Genomic DNA, 22,970 nt, shown 5'->3' with positions numbered 1-22,970 from the left:
CTCCTGGGTTCTCAGGAGAAGAGAAGAATTAGCTGTAAATGAGAACCCCGAAGGAGAGATATGCACATGCCATCCACAAGGATGGCGACTGGACTGAGGACCAGAAAGGTGAAAGTGCATCTCAGCAGAAGGCAGCACCGGCAGATGACAATGGAGGGCTAGTTGCCCCACCCCTCCTAGCATCACTGCCTTTCCACAGTGATGGAATAAGTTCCTCCTTTAATCCAAGAAGATTAACTTTCTTCTACTGACAGAAAGAAAACCTGCAAAAGAAATTAAATTCAACTTTGAATTGAAAAGGGAGTAACATGAACTTATTCTAAAATCAGAAATTCAAAAAAAAATAAAATCAGAAATTCATAATTAATTAACTTTCCCTTTATATTTTGCATTGATTTTCCAACATCTAATGGTATGTTCTACATACAGTGTGTACTTGGTAGGTATCCATTTACTTTTGTACTATATTTGTATAACTTTCTTACACTCCAGGCAAAGAGGCTAAAATATCATGAGCTAGGTGCTGCCAAGGCTGCCACTGAAGATGCTAGGAGTGAAGAAAGGGGAAGGTGATACAGTAAATCTTCAAGAAGTTAGAGAAGAGAGATGATAAGGTGAAAATAGCTAAGGAATAGGATTTTCTTTTCTTTTTTTCTTAAAAAATTACTTAAATATGCATTGGGCTAGATATTGTGGATAGGAAAGTGGTGGAAATAATTTCAGGCTGGTGGAGACCATAGGAAAATACAATATAATGAATTTTAAAAGTTAAGATAGACTTGTATGCAAGTTTTGCAGAACATTAGAGAAATTAGATATGCATAGAATTCATTCGTTCAGTGCATTTAAAGAGTATTTCCTGAGGCACCATTGTAATGCCCTAGAAATGGAGAAACAATGAAAAAAGGCACATGCTTGTCCTGAAGAAGTCTAGTGAAAATGCTTCTGGGGCAGCAATTAAGCTAGCATGGCATATCAAGGGTCGGGAAAGATTACACTTCCTGCAGTGTTCAAACAATGTCAACTGTATAGTCAGATATTACCTGAGCAAAAAGTTAAGGCCATGGGTTGACAAAAAAAAAGAGGACGCTAGAAAGGTACACAACAGACAGGGCTGAAAGGGTTTGAGTTTTTTACTATGACACCAAATGCTTTTGTTGCAGTTGCCAGGGGACACGCATTTTCCTACAGTATTCATTTTTTGTAAATAATCTGGGGGTACACAAACACATTTATTTTAAAATTAAAGTATGTATCATGTGCTAAGTCGCTTCAGTCGCGTCCAACTCTTTGCGACCCTATGGAGGCCACCAGGCTCCTCTATCCCTGAGATTCTTCAGGCAAGAATACTGGAGTGGGTTGCCATTTCCCACTCCAGGGGATCTTCGGGACGCAGGGATTGAACCCGCATCTCCTACGACCCCTGCACTACAGTTGACTGCAACAGCATATGAATTAGTAAAATATGACAGGAAAGGAAATTTCACAGCTGGACTGGCAGATGGCTCTGGCCTTAGCCGTGCAACACCCTGGGGCGAGAGTTCAAGGTCCTCGGCTATTAGAGGATTTAGGGCAATAATACACGGAGGCCGTCGAGCTAAGTGCGCAGGAGAAACGTAGGAGTTAAATACACAGACTAGCGTAAGGCTGCGGCGCAGGAAGTACAAGGAACCTGGATTCTGCTTTGCTCCTTGACTCTATCATTCCGGAAATACTCTGCTCCTGGTACCCCTTTGTCACCGGAGACTGAGCGCCAAGTTCGCGAGCTGCCCTTTCAATACTGTGCGCCTCGTTGCCAGGGCAACCATTTCTGCCCGGCACAACTCTGCGACCTCCACGCTATTGGCTTGAGGACGCAGGGTGCGTCCGACGTCACTGCGCGGCGCCGCAAGATCCGGGAACCCTGCGAAACCTGATTTTTCCTGGTCCCCGGCGACCGGCGACGGGACCGGCGGCTGGTGGCCCAGCGGGTGCTGGTTGGCTGGTGTGCAGATCGCGGTGGGAGAGAGGAGTGGTAGGAACAGGTCCCTAGAGCGGTGAGCGGGATCCGCTGTGCCGTCCTCCTTCTCTCGGCGGAGGCGGCTTCCTGTCTGATCAGTTGCTATGGCCACGGGACCACGTTGCTAAGGAGCCTGGAGATGCTAAGCGCCATGAGCGCGCCCTTCCTGGTCTGGCTTTGGTTGAGAGTTTCCTTATTTGAAACTGACACCTTTACCCACTTTTATCTGACCTTCTTTTAAAAAAAAACAAAAACAAAGCAAAACACAACTCTTGTTTTTCTCCATTTTTTCCTCTCCATGTCCTCATTTTCTAACTTTGACAGCATCCTGGCCCTGGACTGGTCTTAGGTATTGGGAAATGTGTGGTGTTGGAGGCGAAGAGGCTAGGGAAATGGAAAGCAAATATGAAGACCCTTAATACTGGCTCTTTGGATTTTCTTTACGCTGAAAAGGATTGGGATAGGTGAATACTGTGGCTGTTCTTTGAAATTTGAAGGAGCTTTAGAGATGGAGCTCACCTTCTTTTGTGGGGCTCCTGTTACACTTTTGGAACCTTCCAAACACCAGATTAGAGAGTAGGGGAAAAAAGTGACCTCTGTCTCTGAGAATTTAGCAGGTAGTTTAGTGCAGTGGTCTCAGAGGCAAGTGTGGGAAGAATAGGTATGTGGAAAAAGAAATAAGATATATGAGCTGTCCAAAACAGTGAAAGAAAAGTATTCTTTCCTAGCACAGACCCGGATGCCTGTAACCCCTTGTAGATGACCCGCAGCATCTAACGAAACCTAAGGTGAAAAATGAGGAGTCCACAGTAGGGCTTGCTTAGTTTGTTTGCTCTCTTAATATTGTGACATAGTTTAGGTGCTGGGGTTAAGTGGATTAATAGATTCTAGTGTATATTTAGAATCTTTATATTGTTTTGTAAAAGATTGAAGGGTATCCTTTGTAATATTTATAACACAAAAAAGTTACTTTTTCACTTCTTCCGACCATTAACCCTTTACACTACCCTCACCTGTTATTTAATGAAAAAGCTATTGTAAGATGAATTAAGCTTTTTTTTCCTTTTACAAACAACTCATGCTCTGGGTTTGTTGTCGGTGGTATGCTCTCAGATGGATATTATTTTTAAAAATTGAGTACACTTCATTTGTCTGTAAGGTAAAGGGTGATATTTTAACAGTAACTGAAAATCTGTTTTGGAAAGAAGCTCTAACATAGGTGTTTTGGAAGTGGACAGGGTAATGTTTGCATCATTGTGTGTGTGTGTGTTTTGGTATTGTTGCTGAAAACTGCATAATTGTATCACACATAAAAACTGTCCTGTATACTTAAAACCTTTGGAAGCTCAATATTCTAACATGTTTTTCAAATGAAGAGTTTCAATAGCCTTTTGAACTTATTCAAAATCTAATGTAGCATTTTCCAGTTAGTACCTTATAGAAACAGCTGTTTGACATAAAAGAACATAGAAATTGTGTCAGTCCAACTTGTTGAATAATCACTGAAGGGCAATATTAGGTTGTACTTTAAATAGGTCATAATTAAAGTCTGTGTTAGCTTAGGACAGCTGTTTCATATATTTTCATATTCTTCATATTTTTCATATTCTTCATATTTTCATATATTTTCATATTTTCATATTTTTCATATATTTTCATATATTTCATACTCTTCATATAGTTCATATATTTTCATATATTTCATATTTTCCATATATTTTCACATTCTTCATATATTTCATGTATTTTCATATATTTCATATATTTTCATTTTTTCATATATTTCATATATTTTCATATATTTCATATTATTCATATATTTCATAGTTTTCATATATTTCATATATTTTCATATTTTTCACATTATTAATATAGTTCATATTCTTCATATATTTTCATATATTTCATATTGTTCATATATATTTTTTGTATATTTCATATATGTTCATATATTTCATATATGTTCATATTTTTCATATATTTTCATATATTTCATATATTTTCATATTTTTCACATATTTCATATATTTTCCATATATTTCATGTTTTCATATTATTCATATATTTCATATTTTTCATATATTTTCATATATTTCATATTCATATATTTCATAGTTTTCATATATTTCATATTATTCATATATTTCATATTCTTCATATATTTCATATATTTTCATACATTTCTTACATTTCATATATTTCATATTTTTCATATACTTCATATTTTTCATATATTTTCATATTTTTCATATATTTTCATATTCTTCATATATTTCATATATTTTTATATTTTCATATATTTCATATATTTTCATATATTTCATATTTTTTCATATTTTCCATATATTTCATATTCTTCATATTTTTCATATATTTTCATATATTTCATATATTTTCATACATTTCATATATTTCATATTTTTCATATATTTCATATATTTTTATATTTTTAATATATTTCATATTTTCATATTTTCCATATATTTCATATTTTTCATATATTTTCATATTCTTCATATATTTCATATACATATATTTCATATATTTTCATACATTTCATACATTTCATATTTTTCATATACTTCATATATTTTCATATATTTCATATTTTCATATATTTTCATATTCTTCATATATTTCATATATTTTCATATATTTCATATATTTTCATACATTTCATATTTTTCATATATTTCATATATTTTCATATATTTCATATTTTTAATATATTTCATATTTTTCATATATTTCATACATTTCATATATTTTTCATATATTTCATATATTTCATATATTTTCATATTTTTCATATGAAAGAACATAGAAATTGTGTCAGTCCAACTTGTTGAATAATCACTGAAGGGCAGTATTAGGTTGCACTTTAAATAGGTCATAATTAAAGTCTGTGTTAGCTTAGGATAGGATCTAACAAGTTTAATGAGCTAATAATTACTGTATTTTTAGAAAATGCCTTGGGGATGAATGTGAAGTGTGATATTGGGAAGTAACTCATCTGCTGGTAGTAGGCTGAGAAAATTAGGTCAGCATATCAAATTAAGAAAATCAAAATTTAAAATTACTCTGTTACAGAAATGATCTTACATTTAGTTTATCTTTGCAGGGTAGTTTGATCTGGTCACATTGTATTTAAAATATTTGGAGGCTGAATGTTATTACATGGAAATTTGCCCTCCTTGTGAAGATTTCTAATTTGTCAAGTAAATTAAAATAATCTCATGTTATTACTCATTTAAGAAGGCATCAATGTTTTAAGTTGAAGAAGAGAGAACTAAAGAGTTCTGATTTGTGTCCCCAAATATTTGAAAAGCTGTCATTTACAAGTAGAAGACTACATCTACGTGGCCTTAAGAGAAGATCTTATAGATGTTATAGAAAAATGACTATATTAAAGACTTAAAGTGGGAAGTACTCTAATGAAAGAATATTTGGAGTGTCATGTAAATGGGGGAATGGAGTAATCAAGGAGAAATAAGGGAGCAAGGCAGAAATCCAAGTGCTGTGGAATCGTGCATTTGAGAAAGTGATGGTCAGCAAAGCCTGCTTGGAACTTGGGATTGGAGCTAGACCTAGAAATATCAGCGGGCAGTTGAGTGTATAAGTCTGGGTGTGTGGTGGCAGATTCTTTGAAATAATTTGATTCGGCAGGAAAACAAGGGCTATGAATTAGAGACCTCCTGTTAGCAAAGAGGGAATTATGGGAGAGGGAGAAGTGAACTATCATTCACTGGATAAGCTTGACATATTATCTTCTTTAACCTTCAGTAATAGCTTTGATAGGATTAGTATCTCCCCCATGTTCAGAGCCCAAGAAATCAAGGCTTAGGAAGATTAAACAATCTGCTTAAGTTCATAAACCTGTAATTAGTAAAGAGGAGAGGCAGTCCCAAATCTGAGCCCAGAGCTCCTTCTACTTCATCATGTCACATTGATCTTATCTGTAGGGTTGAGTGTAGGAAATGGAAGAAAAGGAGACAATAGATATCCTGAATTTTTCAGCCTGAGAGATCAGAAAACTGGTGGTACTTTGAACTGACAGGCGGTTCATAACTTCAGTGTGAAAACCGCAGTTTGGGTGATGTTAGTAGGAGAGCTCCTTACGTCACTGGAAATGCAGGACTTGATATGCAGATGTGAACACTGGGAACTCTGGAAATACAGAAGCCGGAGAAAGTGCAGACAGTAGGGGACGTGCCAACCACTTTCCCCAAAAATCTAGTCTGTATTTTCTGTATATGGCCAGAGGATTACATTTGAGTTTCTAAAAGTGTATTTGGACTATTTGAATGGAAAAATGCATATTTTTATACATTTTGCTTACAGATATTTAAAAAAAAAATTCATCGGAGTGACAGATGGTTTTTAATTTGCTGTTATTGGTATTATTAAAGTTGATTATTTTCATATTTTCTTACTGGCTTTTTAGGCATTTTGCTCTATATCATACCTTTTCTGTGGGACTTTTACTGTATTTCCTACTCTGTTCAGTTTGGTCTTTACATTGTTAATGAATCCTCCTCCCCAGAAACAGTGTTGAAATCAAGTTTCATGTAACTGCAGGAATAAAGGAGAAGCAATGCAGAAATCAGAGTGCCATAGGGGTGTCCAGATGAGAAACAGACTGACAGGTACAGAGTGTTGCTTTTTAAATGCAGAGGTAGATTTCGTTAATGACACATGCTTTGTACAGGTGAAGGCAGGCTGAGCTTTCACTTCTTTTTTGTTGATGTTTTGTTTTTTTCAGATAACTGTGATCAAAGGACATCATCAAGTGCACAAGTAAAACATGGGACTCCAGTTCAACAAAGCAAATCTTCATCATCAACCAGCTCTCCAGAATCTGCAAGAAAACTTCATCCTCGACCAAGCGATAAACTTAACCCTAAAACAATTAACCCGGTAGGTACAAAAGAGATTCCTGACCTAGCAGGTTTTCCAAAGTATTAGACTTTTATATACTATTGAGCCATTCAACAGGTATCCTGTTTCTTTTGTTTTAAGCTAGTTGTGAAGGAAGGCATATGGTAATCATGATGAAGAATGGAGGTAATGATATGAGTGTGGGAATGAGAAGGTATAAGCTAGAAATCAGTCAGCTTCGGTATGTCATATCACATTCATGGATGAGTACTGTAGAGTATAAAATAAATTGCATATCAACTTTCTTTTTTTTTTTAAATTTACTGTGATTACTATACTTCCCAATATCAATGAATAACCTTGTAAAATGTAACCTTGTAAGGATGAATTACAAGCTTTCATAGTTGCATAAAGATCTCTGACCATTTCTTTATGACCTGAAAATTAGCTCCACCAGAATTCCTAACTACAGCACTAGCTTTCTTTTGCTTTCTCAAAGCAGATTAATCACATTTAACAAACATAAGGTTTATATACATAAAAGTACGTAATTGTAAGTTTCTAGGTCAGTTTATCCACGAAGTGAACACACTTGTGCTCCAACACCAGACGGTGTCTGGTCCAGCCTTACATAGATGATGATGGTTTCAACCTTTAAAGGGGACTATGAGAGTGGCTGAGACACAGACTTGGATGGCAGGTAGAATACAGCAGATACTTAAGCAAGGATACAATGAACTATCCAAAGGCAAGAGGAGATTGTCTGACTTTATAAAAGAAAAATGGAAAATAGTTTAAGCTTCTGTGTTCCTTTGCTTCTTTCTGTCATTTGCAGCGTCAAGAAATTTTAGGTTCTTTGACCTTCCAGACTGTACATATTTGAATGGAGGACAAGTAGGACATATGTGATATGCAGGAGGTTAAAAATGCATCTACTTTCCCCGTACACCTTTTCTCCATTTAGCCTTCACTTTGAAAGGTCACAGTGGAGGAGGGGCGGAAAGATAAATTATCTTGATTGTATTTATAATATTTAGGTTTAAAAATATTTATCTATAGTATGTTTATTTTATATGTGGTTTCAGCTACCTCCAAGCCTTTGAAACAAGGGTTAAAGGAAATATACAAATTGTGGAGAGGATTTATCATTTTTCTCAGCCATTTTTCTGAGTAGAATGATGCACTTGATACAAGCTTGGTGGGCTTCAAAGTCAGGGTGTCTCTTTGCCTCTGACCTCAGCAGGATTGAAATTGATTAGGTATCACTAAGTGGAGATGATAGTAATAATTATTGTATTCTTGTCATTTTTTTTTTTTTTTAATTTTAGTTTGGTGAACAGCCACGAGCCCCTTCTGCCTTTGCAGCTATTTACTCTAAGGGAGGTATTCCTTGCAGGTAAGATCAATACAAGTTATAACTGACCATATTATTCAAAATAATTGAGTAAAATCAATACAGTTTCCAATTTAAATGTATTGAAAGTTTTATTTACTAGGGAGGTTGAAATACAGGTGAATTACTTATGCATACTTTGTCTTTTGGATTGATATAGATCCTAGGACACTGTTGAAAAAAATAATTTTAATTCCAAAAGAGAATTACTGATAAATCTATAGTAAACCACCAGATAATTGAAGAAATTGACTGAAACAGTTTCTAAAACAGTTTAAGCATTCATAGGCTTGGGAAAATTTCAGATAAATAATCCTCTTTTGTCTGAACTGGAAGTTGACAATTAAATGAAATTGTTTTGTTATTTTTTAACTATATTTCAGAAATCAGATATTTCAAATTTTATTTGAACTTATATTTCTTAATGAGTAGTACAGCTGTTTTTGTTTTCTTTTTATGTAATTTTTGTAGCCTTTCTGGGTGGACATCAAGCTATTTTAAAAAAAGCAATGCAGGTTACTAATAGAGGGATATCCTTTTAAGAGTTCACTACTGAGAAACATTAATTTCTTCTAAGTATATCCAGTTTTAACCTGTTGTAGATGATAGGTCATTTTATTTTCATTGTGGAAAGAATAATCATAGCATTCTTTTTGGTATTTGAAATTTAAAGAAATGTAGTTTTTAATGATATTTTCAGATTTGGAAGGCCAGGAATGAAAAGTCAGCTCAGGAGGCATTTTTAAATTTATTATTGTACTATTTTGTATTTACATTCTGAACTGAAACTATTTTAAAGGTCTTATACCTTCTTCCCACCCTCAGAATTTGTTGTTGCTAAAAATGTAAAAACAGTGCTGCCAAGGCTTCTTGGGATTATGAAAATAACACTTTAGTATTCTTTAGAAGATGCCAAGTTGAGAACATTACAAAAGGAGTGTGAAATAACAGTTGAGTGTAATGAATAAATTCTGTGTCACGAGTGTGGTGATGTTTCCATGGATGTATTCATACATCAAAACTTACCAAATTTTACACTGTATGAACAGTGTCCATTTTTATATCAAGTTCTGCCTCAATAAAGGCTGTTAGAATATTAAAAAAAAAAAAAAAGCAGCAACAGCAGAGACTTTAATTCAAGGGGCTACCACTTTTTCACCCTGCATGGGCCATTGCATATTCCTGGCCTCAGTTTTCCTCTCTTTAACAGGGATAAAACCTGGCTTTCCTTTAGATTATTTCTGTTTAGGTTAAATGATATATGGGCTTCCCACATGTTGTTAGTTGTAAAGAACTCACTTGCTAGTACAGGTGTAAGAGACGCCAGTTCAATCTCTGGGCCGGGCCCCTGGAGGTGGGCATGGCAACCTACTCCAGTATTCTTTTTTTTTTTTAATTAATTATTTTAATTGGAGGCTAATTACTTTACAGTACTGTGGTAGTTTTTGCCATACACTGACATGAATCAGCCACGGGTGCGCATGTGTCCCCCCGTCCTGAAGCCCCCTCCCCCCTCCCTCCCCACCCCATCCCTCTGGGTCGTCCCAGTGCACCGGCTTTGAGTGCCCTGTTTCATGCTTTGAACTTGGACTGGTCATCTATTTCACATATGGTAATATACATATTTCAATGCTGTTCTCTCAAATCATCCCACCCTCGCCTTCTCCCACAGAGTCCAAAAGTCTGTTCTTTACATCTGTGTCTCTTTTGCTGTCTTGTATATAGTGTCATCATTATCATCTTTCTAAATTCCATGTATATATGTGTTAATATACTGTATTGCTGTTTTTCTTTCTGATTTACTTCACTTTGTATAATAGGCTCCAGTTTCATCCACCTCATTAGAACCGACTCAAATGCATTCTTTTTTAATAGCTGAGTAATACTCCATTGTGTATATGTACCGCAACTTTCTTATCCATTCGTCTGCCAATGGGCATCTAGGTTGCTTCTGTGTCCTAGCTGTTGTAAACAGTGCTGCAGTGAGCATTGCAGCCCAGTATTTTTGCCTGGAGGATCCTGTGGATGGAGGAACCTGGCGGGCTACAGCTCCTAGGGTCACAGAGTTGGAAACAACTGAATCAACTTAGCATGCACAAATGATACACGCCTGAAAATTAATATTGCTTATGAAAAAAATATTATTTCTAATTATCACAGTTGTTTGCTTATTTTGTGATAGGTTTGCTATTGGTTTGTCTATGGGTTACCTATTTTGTTATGGTTATGACTGAACCATATGAAGTGTAACATTTGCATTAAGATGCAAATAGCACTCCAAAACTGTAGGCTTAACAAATGTGGAGATGTGTAGTTTTGTCATCAAACAATTTTGTTAAAAGGGTAGGAATTCGTAGGATTGTAAATATGCAATTATTGTTCTATAAGGTGCCTTTGTAATATCTTTTAAAGTCATGAAGTTCCTACGTGTTATAAAATAATTCTGATATGGTTATGTTGAAGAAAGAATGTGTATATTGTGATTAATCACTGTTTAGTATATAAGTCTCTTGTTCTTGTCACATTCACTGACTTTTATATTTTAGGTTGGTCCATGGTTCAGTAAAACACAGGCTACAGTGGGAATGTCCTCCTGAAAAGCTTCCATTCGATCCTCTTCTTATTACTTTAGCTGAGGTAAATACTCTGTCTTTCCTGAGTGTTTATTTTTTCTAATTGCATTAAATGTTATTTTGTAACTCATCAGTAAATCTCATTCTTTACTTTTGAAATAAAAGAACAGGTATTAAAACCCCACACTTCCTTAGGAACTAATTATGAATGGTTTTCTTAGAAACTGATGAATCAGCTTTATAAACATGAGATTAATCTGCACAGGGATTTGTAGATAAGTGGATAAAATATTCGTACTTAATTTAAACTGCTTGGAATTACATTGAACTAGTCCAATCAGGAGGGTATCATCATTTAAATTCATACTAGAATCAGTTAACAGTGACTGTTTGGTCTTTCCTTATGGAACCTTTATTAAGTCACCTATATTAAGTCACCTTTAATATGATATGTTTCTTAGGGAACTGATATCAACTACCTAAATGTTCTTTTGGGTAATTTTCAGGGCTTTTGCCTTCTTGTACATTTTAAGTAAAATATCAGAGATGGGTTTTGTAGAGGATTTCAGAAAAACTTCTCACATATTCCTTTATATTAACATTTGTGTCAGGAACAAAGTTGGCAGAGTGTTAGCCTGAAGTGAGTAAGAGATATCTTTTGTGAATGTTATTATTTATAAATGTATAGAGTTGGAGACAGAAGTTGAGAAATGAATTAACCAGTTGTACAGTTGTACTTAACCTTAACTCGTCTTCTTTAAGACTTCAGGATCGTTTTGTTCTTGTCTCCTTACATTAGAGCCTTGATGGTATTAATCTGAATTGGCAGTGCCTCTGGGATAAGTCATACAGTAGTCAGGAATCCAAAAGATATGACACTGAAAAAATTCAGATTATTTTTTTCTTCACTCAAAGAAACATTTGCTTTTCCTGTAAAACTTGTGGGATGGGCCAGATGTCAGCAGATCTGAAAAAGTAGACAGTTGTGCTGATTGAGATATCTTAATTGTAGTGAATGCTTAGAATGTCTAATTCCTCCTTTAGTTTTTCTAGTTTATTTACTCTTTGAAATGGACATATCTGTTACTATTGGGGCTTCCCAGGTGGTGCTAGTGGTAAAGAACCCGACTGCAAATGCTAGAGATGTAAGAGATGCGGGTTCAATCCCTGGGTTGGGAAGATCCCTTGGAGAAGGAAATGGCATCCCACTCCAGTATTCTTGCCTGGGAAATCCCGTGGACAGAGGAGCCTGCAGTCCACAGTCCATGGTGTCACAGAGAGTCAGACATGACTGAAGTGGCTTAGCACACAGACATCAATTACTTCTGAAGACTACCAAGTTAATCTTAGGTCTTAGCTTTTCTTAATTTGTACCTCAGCCTGCAGAAGATATTTTCGTGTAAGAAGTAGTGTATCTTTATGGATAGCCTATTTTGAAATTAAATTTTAATCAGTCTCTTTTAAACTTTGTGTTACAAACTAAAGATGCTCGCATTTCATTAGTTCTTTTTTGAGCTTTAAACTTTTTACATATGGTAAAACACAATTTTTTAGATGAATCAAAACTATAGTGATACCTTTGAAAACATACTCTAGCTAGTGGTAAGACAGGGGCAGTGCTTTGACTTGAGGAATCCTTAAAGGAACTCTGAGTTTAGTTTAGATCTCATAGAGTCAATCTTTTAAATATCTGTTTTTGCAAACACCACTGCTTTTATTTCTGTCCTGTGTAAACTTTTCTCTTTCCCCTCTCCTCATTTACTAATGGGAAAGCAGTGACAGAACCACTACTATTGAATCCATTTCACCTTGACCTAAGGATCCTCATCTCTAAAACGAACAGGATAGGGGTGCTCCTAAGACCATAGAACCTGTGTTCTGTGATGCCAGTGTGCTTGGCAGCATAGTTTTCAAAAGCATGACGGCATGTGGGAAAAGAAGTGTTTCATCACCATTTAGAAGCAGATAGTTTTGTTTTGGGGATTTTTTTTTTTTCTTGGCTACACCTCATGCAGGCATGCAGGATTAATTTCCTAATCAGGGATCAAACATTTGTCCCTTACAGTGGAAGCATGGAGTCCTAACCACTGGACTGCCAGGGAATTCCCCTGGAAGCAGATGGTTTGCCCACAAGGACAAATTGGTTGAAAATTAGTATTTTTAGGCATGACCCTGCAGCTGGTTATACTTAATTCCAGATAATAATTAGTCAAACTGAGGGAGTATTGCTATTACTTTCTTTGTTTTATCTTTTCAAAAAAGGTGCCTATTTTATCCTGACTCAAAATAATAACTAAAAAGAGTACTGTCTAATTGTTCCTAATGCATTTAGGGTGAAAGGCTTTGGTGAGAAATGATTTACACAGGTTTTTTTTTTCCCCCATATTTTTGTTTGATTTTCTTATGTTAAAAATGGCATTTGAAATCTTACAATGCATTTTAAGCATAGTATAAGATTTGTCTTCTAAGTATCTTAGTATTTAAATGTGAAGGAGATATAATATTTTAGAGACTCATTAAACAAGTTGCAAAGTCATCTTTAAAGTAGGGGGTCCAACAATTTTGCATTTATCAAGTGGGATTTAGTAACATAGATTTTAGACTAATTTGTTGTGATTTCTGGCAGTGTTTGGGAGTATAAGCAACATGTTTTTAGTATCATAGTGAGTTTTTTCCTTCTCTTTCTTTTTATTTACCTTTCCTCTCTTTCATCCTCCTTCCTCTTGTTTTTCTCTCTTTTCTTTTTCATGTATTTTTCCTTGCTTCTCCTTTGCTTTTCCCTGTTTCTTTTATTTTTTCTTATTCTTACTCTTTTTCCTTTCCTTCTTGGTTAGAGATCCTTTTTGTCTCATGCATATCCCATGTTCCACAATTTCTTAGTTTAACTGACATTGTAATTATTGAAATTATATTTCACAAATAGGAAAATAATACTAAAACGTGATTTTCACTTACATGAGTAAGGATTACATTTTTTTCTATTATCATCACTAAAATGGGTAGTAAATCTGTTTTTTTTTTGTTTGTTTGTTTGTATGTTTGTTTTGGCAGGGTTTGAGAGAGACTAAACATCCATACACCTTTGTGTCAAAGGAGGGTTTTAGAGAATTACTTTTGGTCACAGGCGCTCCTGAGAAAGCTATGCCTTTGCTTCCTAGACTGATTCCTGTGCTGAAGGCAGCTCTGGTATGTCCTTTATTCCTTTAGACTTTCTGCAATACATTTAGAATATTTTACATCTTTTTTTTCTTTCAAATATTATGCAAATTTTTTCTTTACCTGTGATTTCGATGTGTGTGCAGAATTCGGCCACTGTTTTTCAGGGCCAGATGATTCTTTACTGGAAGATACCTTTAGAAGATGTACTAAAGGTAAAGAGGGACATCTTGAGTAGTTAGAGAAAATAATGAACCTGCAGTCCGTCTTTCTGTAGGCTACAATGTATTTTATTTAATGTTTCAGTCAACCCAAATTTAGTTTTGGCTTCTAGATGTCCTGTACTAAAGATTATTTTTTAAATCCTGGACTTGACTGGTCATTTTCTAATATTGAATGTTCACTTTTTCTCCACCTGCATTCCCTTTCTCCTTCTCCATCCTTCCTTTTCCCTTTTCCCTCCCTGCCTGTGCACCATGAACCACCCAACCCTCCCCAGGTCCATGTGGATGATGAAGTGTTTGAAAGAGGATTGAATGCTCTGGTACAGTTAAGTGTCGTCGTTGGTCCTTCTCTAAATGACCATCTGAAACATCTGCTTACCAGTGTAAGTGCTGGAAAGATTGGAGAGGGCTTGTGTATACGTATTGCTTTCTGATGTAATGGCTTCAAACTAGTGAATGATTCAAAACCTTGAAAAAAAAACCTCATCATTGTAACCAAAAAGTATAGACATCAGACCTAGTTGTTCTTAAACATTTTTACTAATGGGCAATATAGTCTCTTTAGTTTTTTTTTTTTTTAATGGAAAGCATCTGCATGAGCAAATTTAGAGTTGTGATAAAAATATACAGAATTGAATGGACAAAAATCAATGAACAGTGTGTGAGGTCTTCGTGCCCATGTGGATTATCTATGAATTCTAAGCAGAGTTTATAAGTATTCTTGTGGAATTGGATGTTGCTAGAGCTATGCGGAGAAGGCAATGGCAACCCACTCCAGTACTCTTGCCTGGGAAATCCCATGGACGGAGGAGCCTGGTAGGCTGCAGTCCATGGGGTCGCTAAGGTTCGGACATGACTGAGCGACTTCGCTTTCTTTTCACTTTCATGCACTGGAGAAGGAAATGGCTACCTACTCCAGTGTTCTTGCCTGGAGAATCCCAGGGACAGGAGCCTGATGGGCTGCTGTCTGTGGGGTCGCACAGAGTCGGACACGACTGACATGACTTAGCAGCAGCAGCAGCAGAGCTATGTTATTCATCTTTTTTCTTTGTTTTACATTGTAATTTTTTTAGTGAGTCTCTAGGATTCAGGTTGAGACATTTTCCTGTTATGAGTAGTGTAACCCTGTCACAACCTAAATCGGGGCACTGCAGTTGAGGAGGTCCCCAGGACCACCCTTAGGTTTGCTGAAATGACTCATGGAACTTAGAGAGGCTGGTACTCGGTGTTGCAGTTTATCCCAGTGAAAGGGTACAGACTGAATCGTCCAGGGGAGGAGCTGCAGAGGGCAGGGCCAGGAGAGACTCGGTGTGGAGCTTCTGGCGGTCTCCCAGTGGAGCGGCGTGCCCGCGCTTGTGGTTTGCAGCGGTGGTGGGTGCCAGCATGCACGGAGCATTGAAGGGTGGGAGGCTCATTTGAGCCTGGGCGTCCAGGGTTCTCCTTAGACGCCTGTCACTCGACATCACTGTTTCCTGCCTGGTTGACCTTGGTCTCCAGCCTCTAGAAGGTGAGCTGGTACCTGGTGGCTGGGGGCCCTGACTGTAAATCACATTGTCAGCACTGACCATCTGGTGTGGCCCAAGGCCCCAGGTAAACAGTCACTCTTAGCTGGCAGGACCTTCCAAGAGTGTAGAGGTTTCCATCCAGGAGGGCAAGGACCGAACCGGTATATATATGCATCTCCCCTCTTTCTTGAGCCTCCCTCCTCTCCTCCCCTCCCACTGCTCCCGGTCATCACAGGGCTCCGGGCTGGGCTCCCTGGGTAATACAGCAGCTTCCCACTGTCTGTTTTACACATGACAGTGTATATGTGTCAGTGCTCCTTTCTCAGTTTTCCCCATCCTCACTTCCCCTGCTTGTCCACACGTCCGTTCTCTACTAGGTTCATCAGTGCCATTTTTCTCGATTCCATATATATGCATTAATATACAATATTTGTTTTTCTCTTCCTGACTTATTTGACAATGTATGGGAGGCTCATCCACCTCACTACTGCTGACTCAAGTTCATCCCTTCTGTGGCTGAGTAGTATTCCATTTATATATGTACCACACCTTCTTTGTCCATTCACCTGTTGATTGACATCTAGGTTGCTTCCTTGTCCTGGCTGTTGTAAATAGTGCAACTGTGAACGTTGGGGTACAGGTGTTTTTTAGAATTGTGGTTTTCTCAGGGTATGTGCCCAGTAGTGGGAATGCTGGGTCATATGGTAGATTTATTCCTGTTTTTTAAGGAATCTCTGTACTGTTCTCCATAATGACTGAATCAGTTTACATTCCCACCAACAGTGCAGGAGAGTTCCCTTTTCTCTACATCCCCTCTAGCATTTATTGTTTGTAACTTTTTTTGATGATGGCCACAAAATCAGTCAATTTTTGATTGCTTGGTTCAGACAATCAGCAGTTTAACATAAATCTGCTGCTCTCTGCCCTCCCATTTTGTGTCAGGTATTATTTGAGGCACAGGGAATATAATACTGAACAAATCCACGCATGCCCCCTGCCCTCGTGGAGGCTGGTTTGGTTTTGGGGGAGAAATACGTAGCAAGGACATCTGCTGAGAGAACTGGCATGAGGTAAAGAGGAAGTGAAGTGTAAAGAAAAGGTCCCTTCCCCTAACTGGGAGTGGAGCTTCCTCACAGCCTCCCAGGCCTGCCCACCGTGGTGGAGGGAGGGGACCAGGTCAGTGGTTAAACTCTCTTCACTGTTTTTAAAGGTACAGTAGCGTTTACCTCAGCCACTCACATACCTCCTCAGAGCTCTGCGTTTCCTAAGACAAGGACTGACTGAAAGGGCCTCTTCCCTTCCTGGGGTGGCAACACTTTGGGGAGACCTAACTACCACACTATTCACGCCCTCGCGGGATTCTGTAGAGTAGAAGGCCCTGGAAACAGGATATGTGGGGCCTCATCCCTGGTCTGTAAACTACACACGGTGAAGCCCACTGAGTTGCTAGATGCTCCTCCTCTCTCCTCTCCCCACCCACCCATTCAGCCGGAAAGGCTGCACTTTCACGTCTCATAGACTTCTACATTAGACATTTATTTGAAGAAAGGGCTCTTCTAGGGAAAAAATTTCAAAACCAGTTACTGAATATACATACAACTGATTTTCTTCATATGCGAAATAAGTCGTATCCTTTGTGAGCTTCAACTCTGAGAGACTGTTCACTGACCCTAGGACAGTGATCCTCAAACTTGAAGGAAGAAATAAATACATCACCTGGGAATCTTGCTAGAAATGCAGAACCTGGACCTTTGTCCTGAGAGTCTGACAATGTAATTTGTGGGGCTGAGAATCTGTACTTCGGTGGGTATATGCGATGAGATGGTGGTGGTTTGTGGATCTGCCTGTGGTCATCTGCCCAAGGGTAACATGGTCTGAAGAAAACAAACCTAAGATCTGTAAGGGGCACTTTTCCTTGTTCATCTCCAGGACATTGATAAGCCCTTCCTGTCCCCCTTTTATAATTGCTTTTGTCGCATTTTTTATCTTTCTGGGAGTCTCTTCTGACCCTCCGTAACCTTCGATGACCTGGCTGAAAGAACCCGTCACTCAGGGCTCAGTGGTGGGAATTGTGCTGGTCACTTCCAGACCTGAGAAGACGAAGAACCAGAAACCAGCTCTAGGACAGGGGCTTGCTAAGTGTTTGGTGATGAGGAGTTCTTGCCTGGGCTCCATTTTTATCCCCAGAAAGTGGAGCCGTGAGCAAGTCCTGCTCTAGCTGGGAGTTCAGGTTTTGGGTGAGTGGTGCGGACGTCTGGTGGGAGAACACAGCGAGGCGTTGTGTTGAGGGCCTGAACTGCACTGTTTCTCTCTTTGCTCCTGTTATTCTGACTCCTGTTCTCTCTCTCATCTCAGTCAGAGCTCCCCGCCTGTCCAAGCAGGCACCTTCAGGACGTAGCTGGGGGCTTTAGGTGATCTTGTGGGTTTTAGGTGGATTCTTCTGCCTGTCACTGTTACTGAATTATTCATGCAAATGCTCTGTTTTTTGTTGTCTCTTCCATTTTTGACTGTAGGAAACACATGTGCTTTAGAGGCTTAGCTTTCCATCACAGTCCTCCAGATGGTCTTAACAAATGACAGAATGGGAAAGAGTTTAATTTCTTAGAAATCTTACTCTGAAAAACTTACAATATGGTAATACTGGGCAGATTCTGTAAGTTTGGTATTATATCAAATAATATAAATCCATCTTTGTAAACAAATACAGTGACATCTATTCTATGTAAGTTTTTGTGAGATATTTCCTAAAAGAAGCCTTGCAATCTAAAACAAAATCAGTGGTGTTTATATACTTACTATATAGTAAAGACTCAATGGTATTATTTCTAGTTAGCCTATTAGTGAATTTTTACTAATGTTTATGGTGAACAGTGTTACTTTTTCAAGTCATTTCATTCTCTTATTTTCAAAGCTTTCTAAGAGATTAAGGGACAAGAAATTCAAAGAACCAATCACCACTGCGTTACAGAAGCTGGAGCAGCATGGCGGAAGTGTAAGTGAGCATTATTCCCTATAAACTGTAGTTTCTAAAGATTTTAGTCATATTATAAAATTGATCAGATAACATGTTATCTCACTTCAGGCTCAAGTAACCATGTGGAGTTAATATTATTATTCTCTTTTTAGAGCTCAGAGTTTCTTTCTTGCCTAGGTCACACAGGTTTTTGTGTTTTTTTTAATTGAAGTGTAGTTGATTTACGATGTCATGTTTCCGCTGTACAGAGAAGTGATGCAGCTCTATATCCGTACACATATATATATATAAACTTTTTCAGGTGCTCTTCCCTTACAGCTTACTATGACCTGAGGTTCCCTATGCTATGTATTAACAGTAGGTCACACAGCTTTAAGCGCGGGGATTCAGACCCAGGTTGTATCACTGTAGGGCCTGTGCACTTTGACTGTGTTTGCCGTGTGGCCCTCCTTTGTAGAACAGCTCTCCAGGTTTTTTTTTATTTAAACTGTTTTGGATGTTTTTGCTTTTACCATTGGGAAGTTAAAAAAAAAAAAAGGACCAAGAGAAAGAAAGAGTAGGTTTTTTTTCCCTTTTGTTATCTTTTCTGTCTGAACAGTTTGAAGTCTGTCCATAATCAAAGATTGAGATGAGGTTCCCAGATGGCTGGGTTGTTCTGTCTGGAAGGTACGTGTGCTCGCTTGAACCTGTGTGCATGCACACAGAGGGGTGATTTAGCTGACTAGTCTGCTTGCAGGAAGGTACCGGGATGTGGGGGATTTCATTGCTGTCCATGTGCTGTCAAATAACTGGGTTGATTGAATTTTCATCACGTGAAAGCTGTATTCAAATATTCTAGTCTTGGAAATATTGCCATAATGCAGTGATTCAGCCATGTTTTGGATGTTACATTTTATCAGAGTTGCATGGGATTAACATTGCAGAACTCAATTTCGCTCTAGGTACTTAATTATAAAGAAAATTTACATGATCGATAGAATTTTAATATGGCAGATATTTTAGTTTAAGCATTGCCTAAATTACTTAATTTGACCAATTTCAGTGACTTTTTAAATTGATTGTATTTTTTTTCATGATGAAGTTCTAGGGTAAAGTTTACAATGTGAAAGTCAGTCCCCGGACTACTAGATAACGGGTTTCTTTGTTGTCTGAGGCAGAGGGTTAGCCTTCAGACACCTTGTTAACATGCACAGAATCGTACCCTAGTCAGTCCAGTATCCCTTCCCAGCACAGAAAGGAATTCTTCTTGCTTATAAATGTGCTTGCTGTTCTGAGAATTAGAATGAGAAATAACTTGCCGCTTCCTCTCTGAAGTGCAAATAAACAGATGCTGAATAATGATGGCAAGACTTTTCAATCTGAAACTCTGCAGATGGCTTTCACACATCCTGTGGCCTGGTGTGGGGCCTGGGCAACTAGAAAAGGGCAGCTCAGCGCCTTAGATCTCATGGGGGTGTGTGTGGAAGAGGGGACAGTTTGTGAGTAAACAGAGGTTAGAAATGGGCTTCCCAGATGGCTCAGTGGTAAAGAATCCACCTGCCAATGCAGGAGACATAGGAGATGCAGGTTTGATCCCTGGGTCAGAAAGATCCCCTGGAAGAGGAAATGGCAACCCACTTCAGTATTCTTGCCTGGAAAATTCGATGGACAGAGGAGCCTGGTAGGCTACAGTCCATGGGGTCAAAAAGAGTCAGACATGATTGAGCACACACACAGCCACAGGTTAGAAATAGCTCACTAGGATTTGGAGGGGGAATGCAGAGAATGTAGGTGACCAATTCAAGGATCCCGGTGACAGCTAGCCGAGATGTTCTCTTATTGACACTGAATCTTATTAGTTTTTAGTCATGCTAATACAGAATAAAAAGTTTTGAAGTTATAAAAACTATTAAGTGTTGGGTATTTCCTCAGACTTTTTTTGTTCTTTTTCTCTCCTTCTGTCTTACATAATATTTTAGTAATAATTAATGTAATTGTAATAGAAAGTTTTGATCACATATCAAAGACTTTCCCATGACAATTATTATTGTACTTGCCTTCAGTTCAGTTCAGTCGCTAAGTCGTGTCCGACTCTTTGCGACCCCGTGAACCGCAGCATGCCAGGCCTCCCTGTCCATCACCGACTCCCGGAGTCCACCCAAACCCATGTCCATTGAGTCGGTGATGCCATCCAACCATCTCATCCTCTGTCGTCCCCTTCTCCTCCTGCCATCAGTCTTTCCCAGCATCAGGGTCTTTTCAAATGAGTCAGCTCTTCGCATCAGGTGGCCAAAGTATTGGAGTTAGGTACTTTATAATCCATCATGACATTAATGATGTTCTTCCTTTTCTAAAAACTTCAATGTTTATATTTTTTCTTTTAATATTGGAGATGGGTCTTTATGAGACAATCTTCTCAGTAAATAGTTTTTTATTTCTTAGGGCTTGTGTGTATTACCGTGATCAGAGGACTCAACTTCTGGGGAAATAGAAATATTTCTTAGAACTAATTGGTTAAAAAAAAAAAAAGAACTAATCGGTTTACTGTCTGCCTTAAAGTGAAACTGGTTCATTCTTAGCCTGATTCAGTTTTTTTTTTAAATGATATACATGTATGTCTTGGGAAAGTACATACAAATACATATCCTGATCTTTATCAAGCAAGTAAGAACTTACTGCATGATAGGTATTCTGTTGAGTACATTTTAGACATTAAATTCATTTAATCTTTGCTACAGCCGTCAGAGGTGGATTTTGTTGTTATCCCCCTTTAAAGAGCTAGAAACTGAGGTGTAGAAAAGTAATGAGCCCCAGATTTGATAGGGAAGTGATTGGCAGGAGATGGATTAAAAAACTGGTAGTCTGGTTTCTAACTACTTTTCTAGTTAAATATTTTTAAACCACAGAAAGAGACAACCTATATTTTATTTAACTCAGGAAAAAGGTTCTATTTCTCTTTCCATCATTCTTCTCCCATCCTTATTTGGTTTGTTTGTTTGGAACTTTGAACACTATTTTAGGCATGCTCCTATAAACACAGTACCTATTAGGGGAACCCTGCATGATAACAAATGAGGCTAAAAAATTTTTTTTTCTGTTGACAGGGAAGCCTTATCATCATCAAATCTAAAATTCCCACATATTGCTCCATATGCTGTTGAAGAAAGGAGCCTGAATGACAGGTGTTAAATGCTGACTATGGGTATCTGCAAAACCTGTTCAGTCACTTCAGTTTATTTTTTTGTAAATCACAGCCATCCTTCATTATTACTGGCCTTGGATGAGTATATACACAAGTCCACCGAATCATAGTACAAGTTATTCATCAAAAAGAAAGAATGGTTAATAATGGAAAACTATTAAAAATGTTCCATAATAGTACAATCTTGTGGGGTTAATTTTTTTCATATTTTTTTTGTGTGTGTGATTTGTGTGAACAGCAGTTACTGGTTTACAGTGGACAGGTTTGTATGTATTCTGGTGCCTTTTGTATATAACATTTATACAGTCAGTTTGTACCTGTGTACTTACTTTTAGACATTCTGCCATTTCCTGGGTTTTATATTTATCAAGTCTATGGGAGTTTAAAATAGTGGACAAACATTTGTGAATTCACTGTTAATTATATTGTTTGTAAGTATGTATTTTATCATGTAGAATGTTTGGAAAAAATTTCTTTCCAGAGTATTCTACTTTAAGAAAAAGATTATTAATGTGTAAATTCTCTTTTAAGTATGGTTGTTTATTACAACTCATTAAAACTACCTAAATTTAGGTGTTAATTGTATTTAAGTAAATATATGTTTATTTCATAGTTTGAAAATACTGGTATTCAGTACATGAAGATATTCAGAAATTAAAATCTTAAAACTCTTACGTGTATTCAGTTATTTTGTTGTGCTTGCTTATGTCTAACAATTAGCTTAGTTGAAAAAGCTATTAAAGAATTACTTATAAGTGTAGTTCTGAGTGTTGATGTGATAGCATCTGATTCTAGATCTTTCTACAGAGAAAGGAATAGAGGGAGAGAAACAGGAAACAAGGAGACCCTCCATCTTCTGGGCAGGAGGAGAGCCTTAGGACCCTGAGTCCAAGGGTGTCCAAGGACACCAAGTCCAAGGCTGACTGAGCCTTCTGAAGAGATGGAGATTAGAGCAGCAGTTCCATCCCAGAAGGAGCTTCTCTGGAGGCTCAGACAGTAAAGAATCTGCCTGCAATGCAGGAGACCCAGATTCGATCCCTGGGTCGGGAAGATCCCCTGGAGAAGGGAATGACTACTCACTCCAGTA

General features: G+C 37.7%; 1 protein-coding gene across 5 annotated transcripts; it reads left to right on the top strand.

Annotated features, from left to right (window-relative positions):
• Positions 1-1,891: 1,891 nt before the first annotated feature.
• On the top strand, positions 1,892-22,553 carry PACRGL (parkin coregulated like). Of its 5 annotated transcripts, none has more exons than XM_043438736.1 (10): positions 1,892-2,014; positions 6,578-6,645; positions 6,762-6,916; positions 8,206-8,273; positions 10,817-10,907; positions 13,895-14,029; positions 14,167-14,214; positions 14,499-14,606; positions 18,640-18,720; positions 21,786-22,553. In XM_043438736.1, exons 2-10 carry the CDS (start codon positions 6,594-6,596, stop codon positions 21,840-21,842), a joined length of 795 nt encoding a protein of 264 aa, XP_043294671.1. In that variant the 5' UTR covers positions 1,892-2,014; positions 6,578-6,593; the 3' UTR covers positions 21,843-22,553. The 5 variants fall into 5 exon arrangements, with proteins under 5 accessions (XP_043294671.1, XP_043294670.1, XP_043294674.1 ...); XM_043438735.1 differs by having other exon boundaries at positions 1,892-2,036; XM_043438738.1 differs by having other exon boundaries at positions 1,916-1,984.
• Positions 22,554-22,970: the final 417 nt, after the last annotated feature.

Source organism: Cervus canadensis, chromosome 19 (genome assembly GCF_019320065.1).
Source record: "Cervus canadensis isolate Bull #8, Minnesota chromosome 19, ASM1932006v1, whole genome shotgun sequence".
NCBI lineage: Eukaryota > Metazoa > Chordata > Mammalia > Artiodactyla > Cervidae > Cervus > Cervus canadensis.
This window is presented reverse-complemented; position numbering and strand designations above follow the sequence as displayed.

Coding starts and splice junctions, on each gene's coding strand:
- PACRGL (XM_043438736.1), top strand. CDS start 6,594: ATGCAGAAATCAGAGTGCCATAGGGGTGTCCAGATGAGAAACAGACTG. Junction 14,215..14,498: donor CTTTAGAAGATGTACTAAAG/GTAAAGAGGGAC, acceptor AACCCTCCCCAG/GTCCATGTGGATGATGAAGT. Junction 14,607..18,639: donor TGAAACATCTGCTTACCAGT/GTAAGTGCTGGA, acceptor TTATTTTCAAAG/CTTTCTAAGAGATTAAGGGA.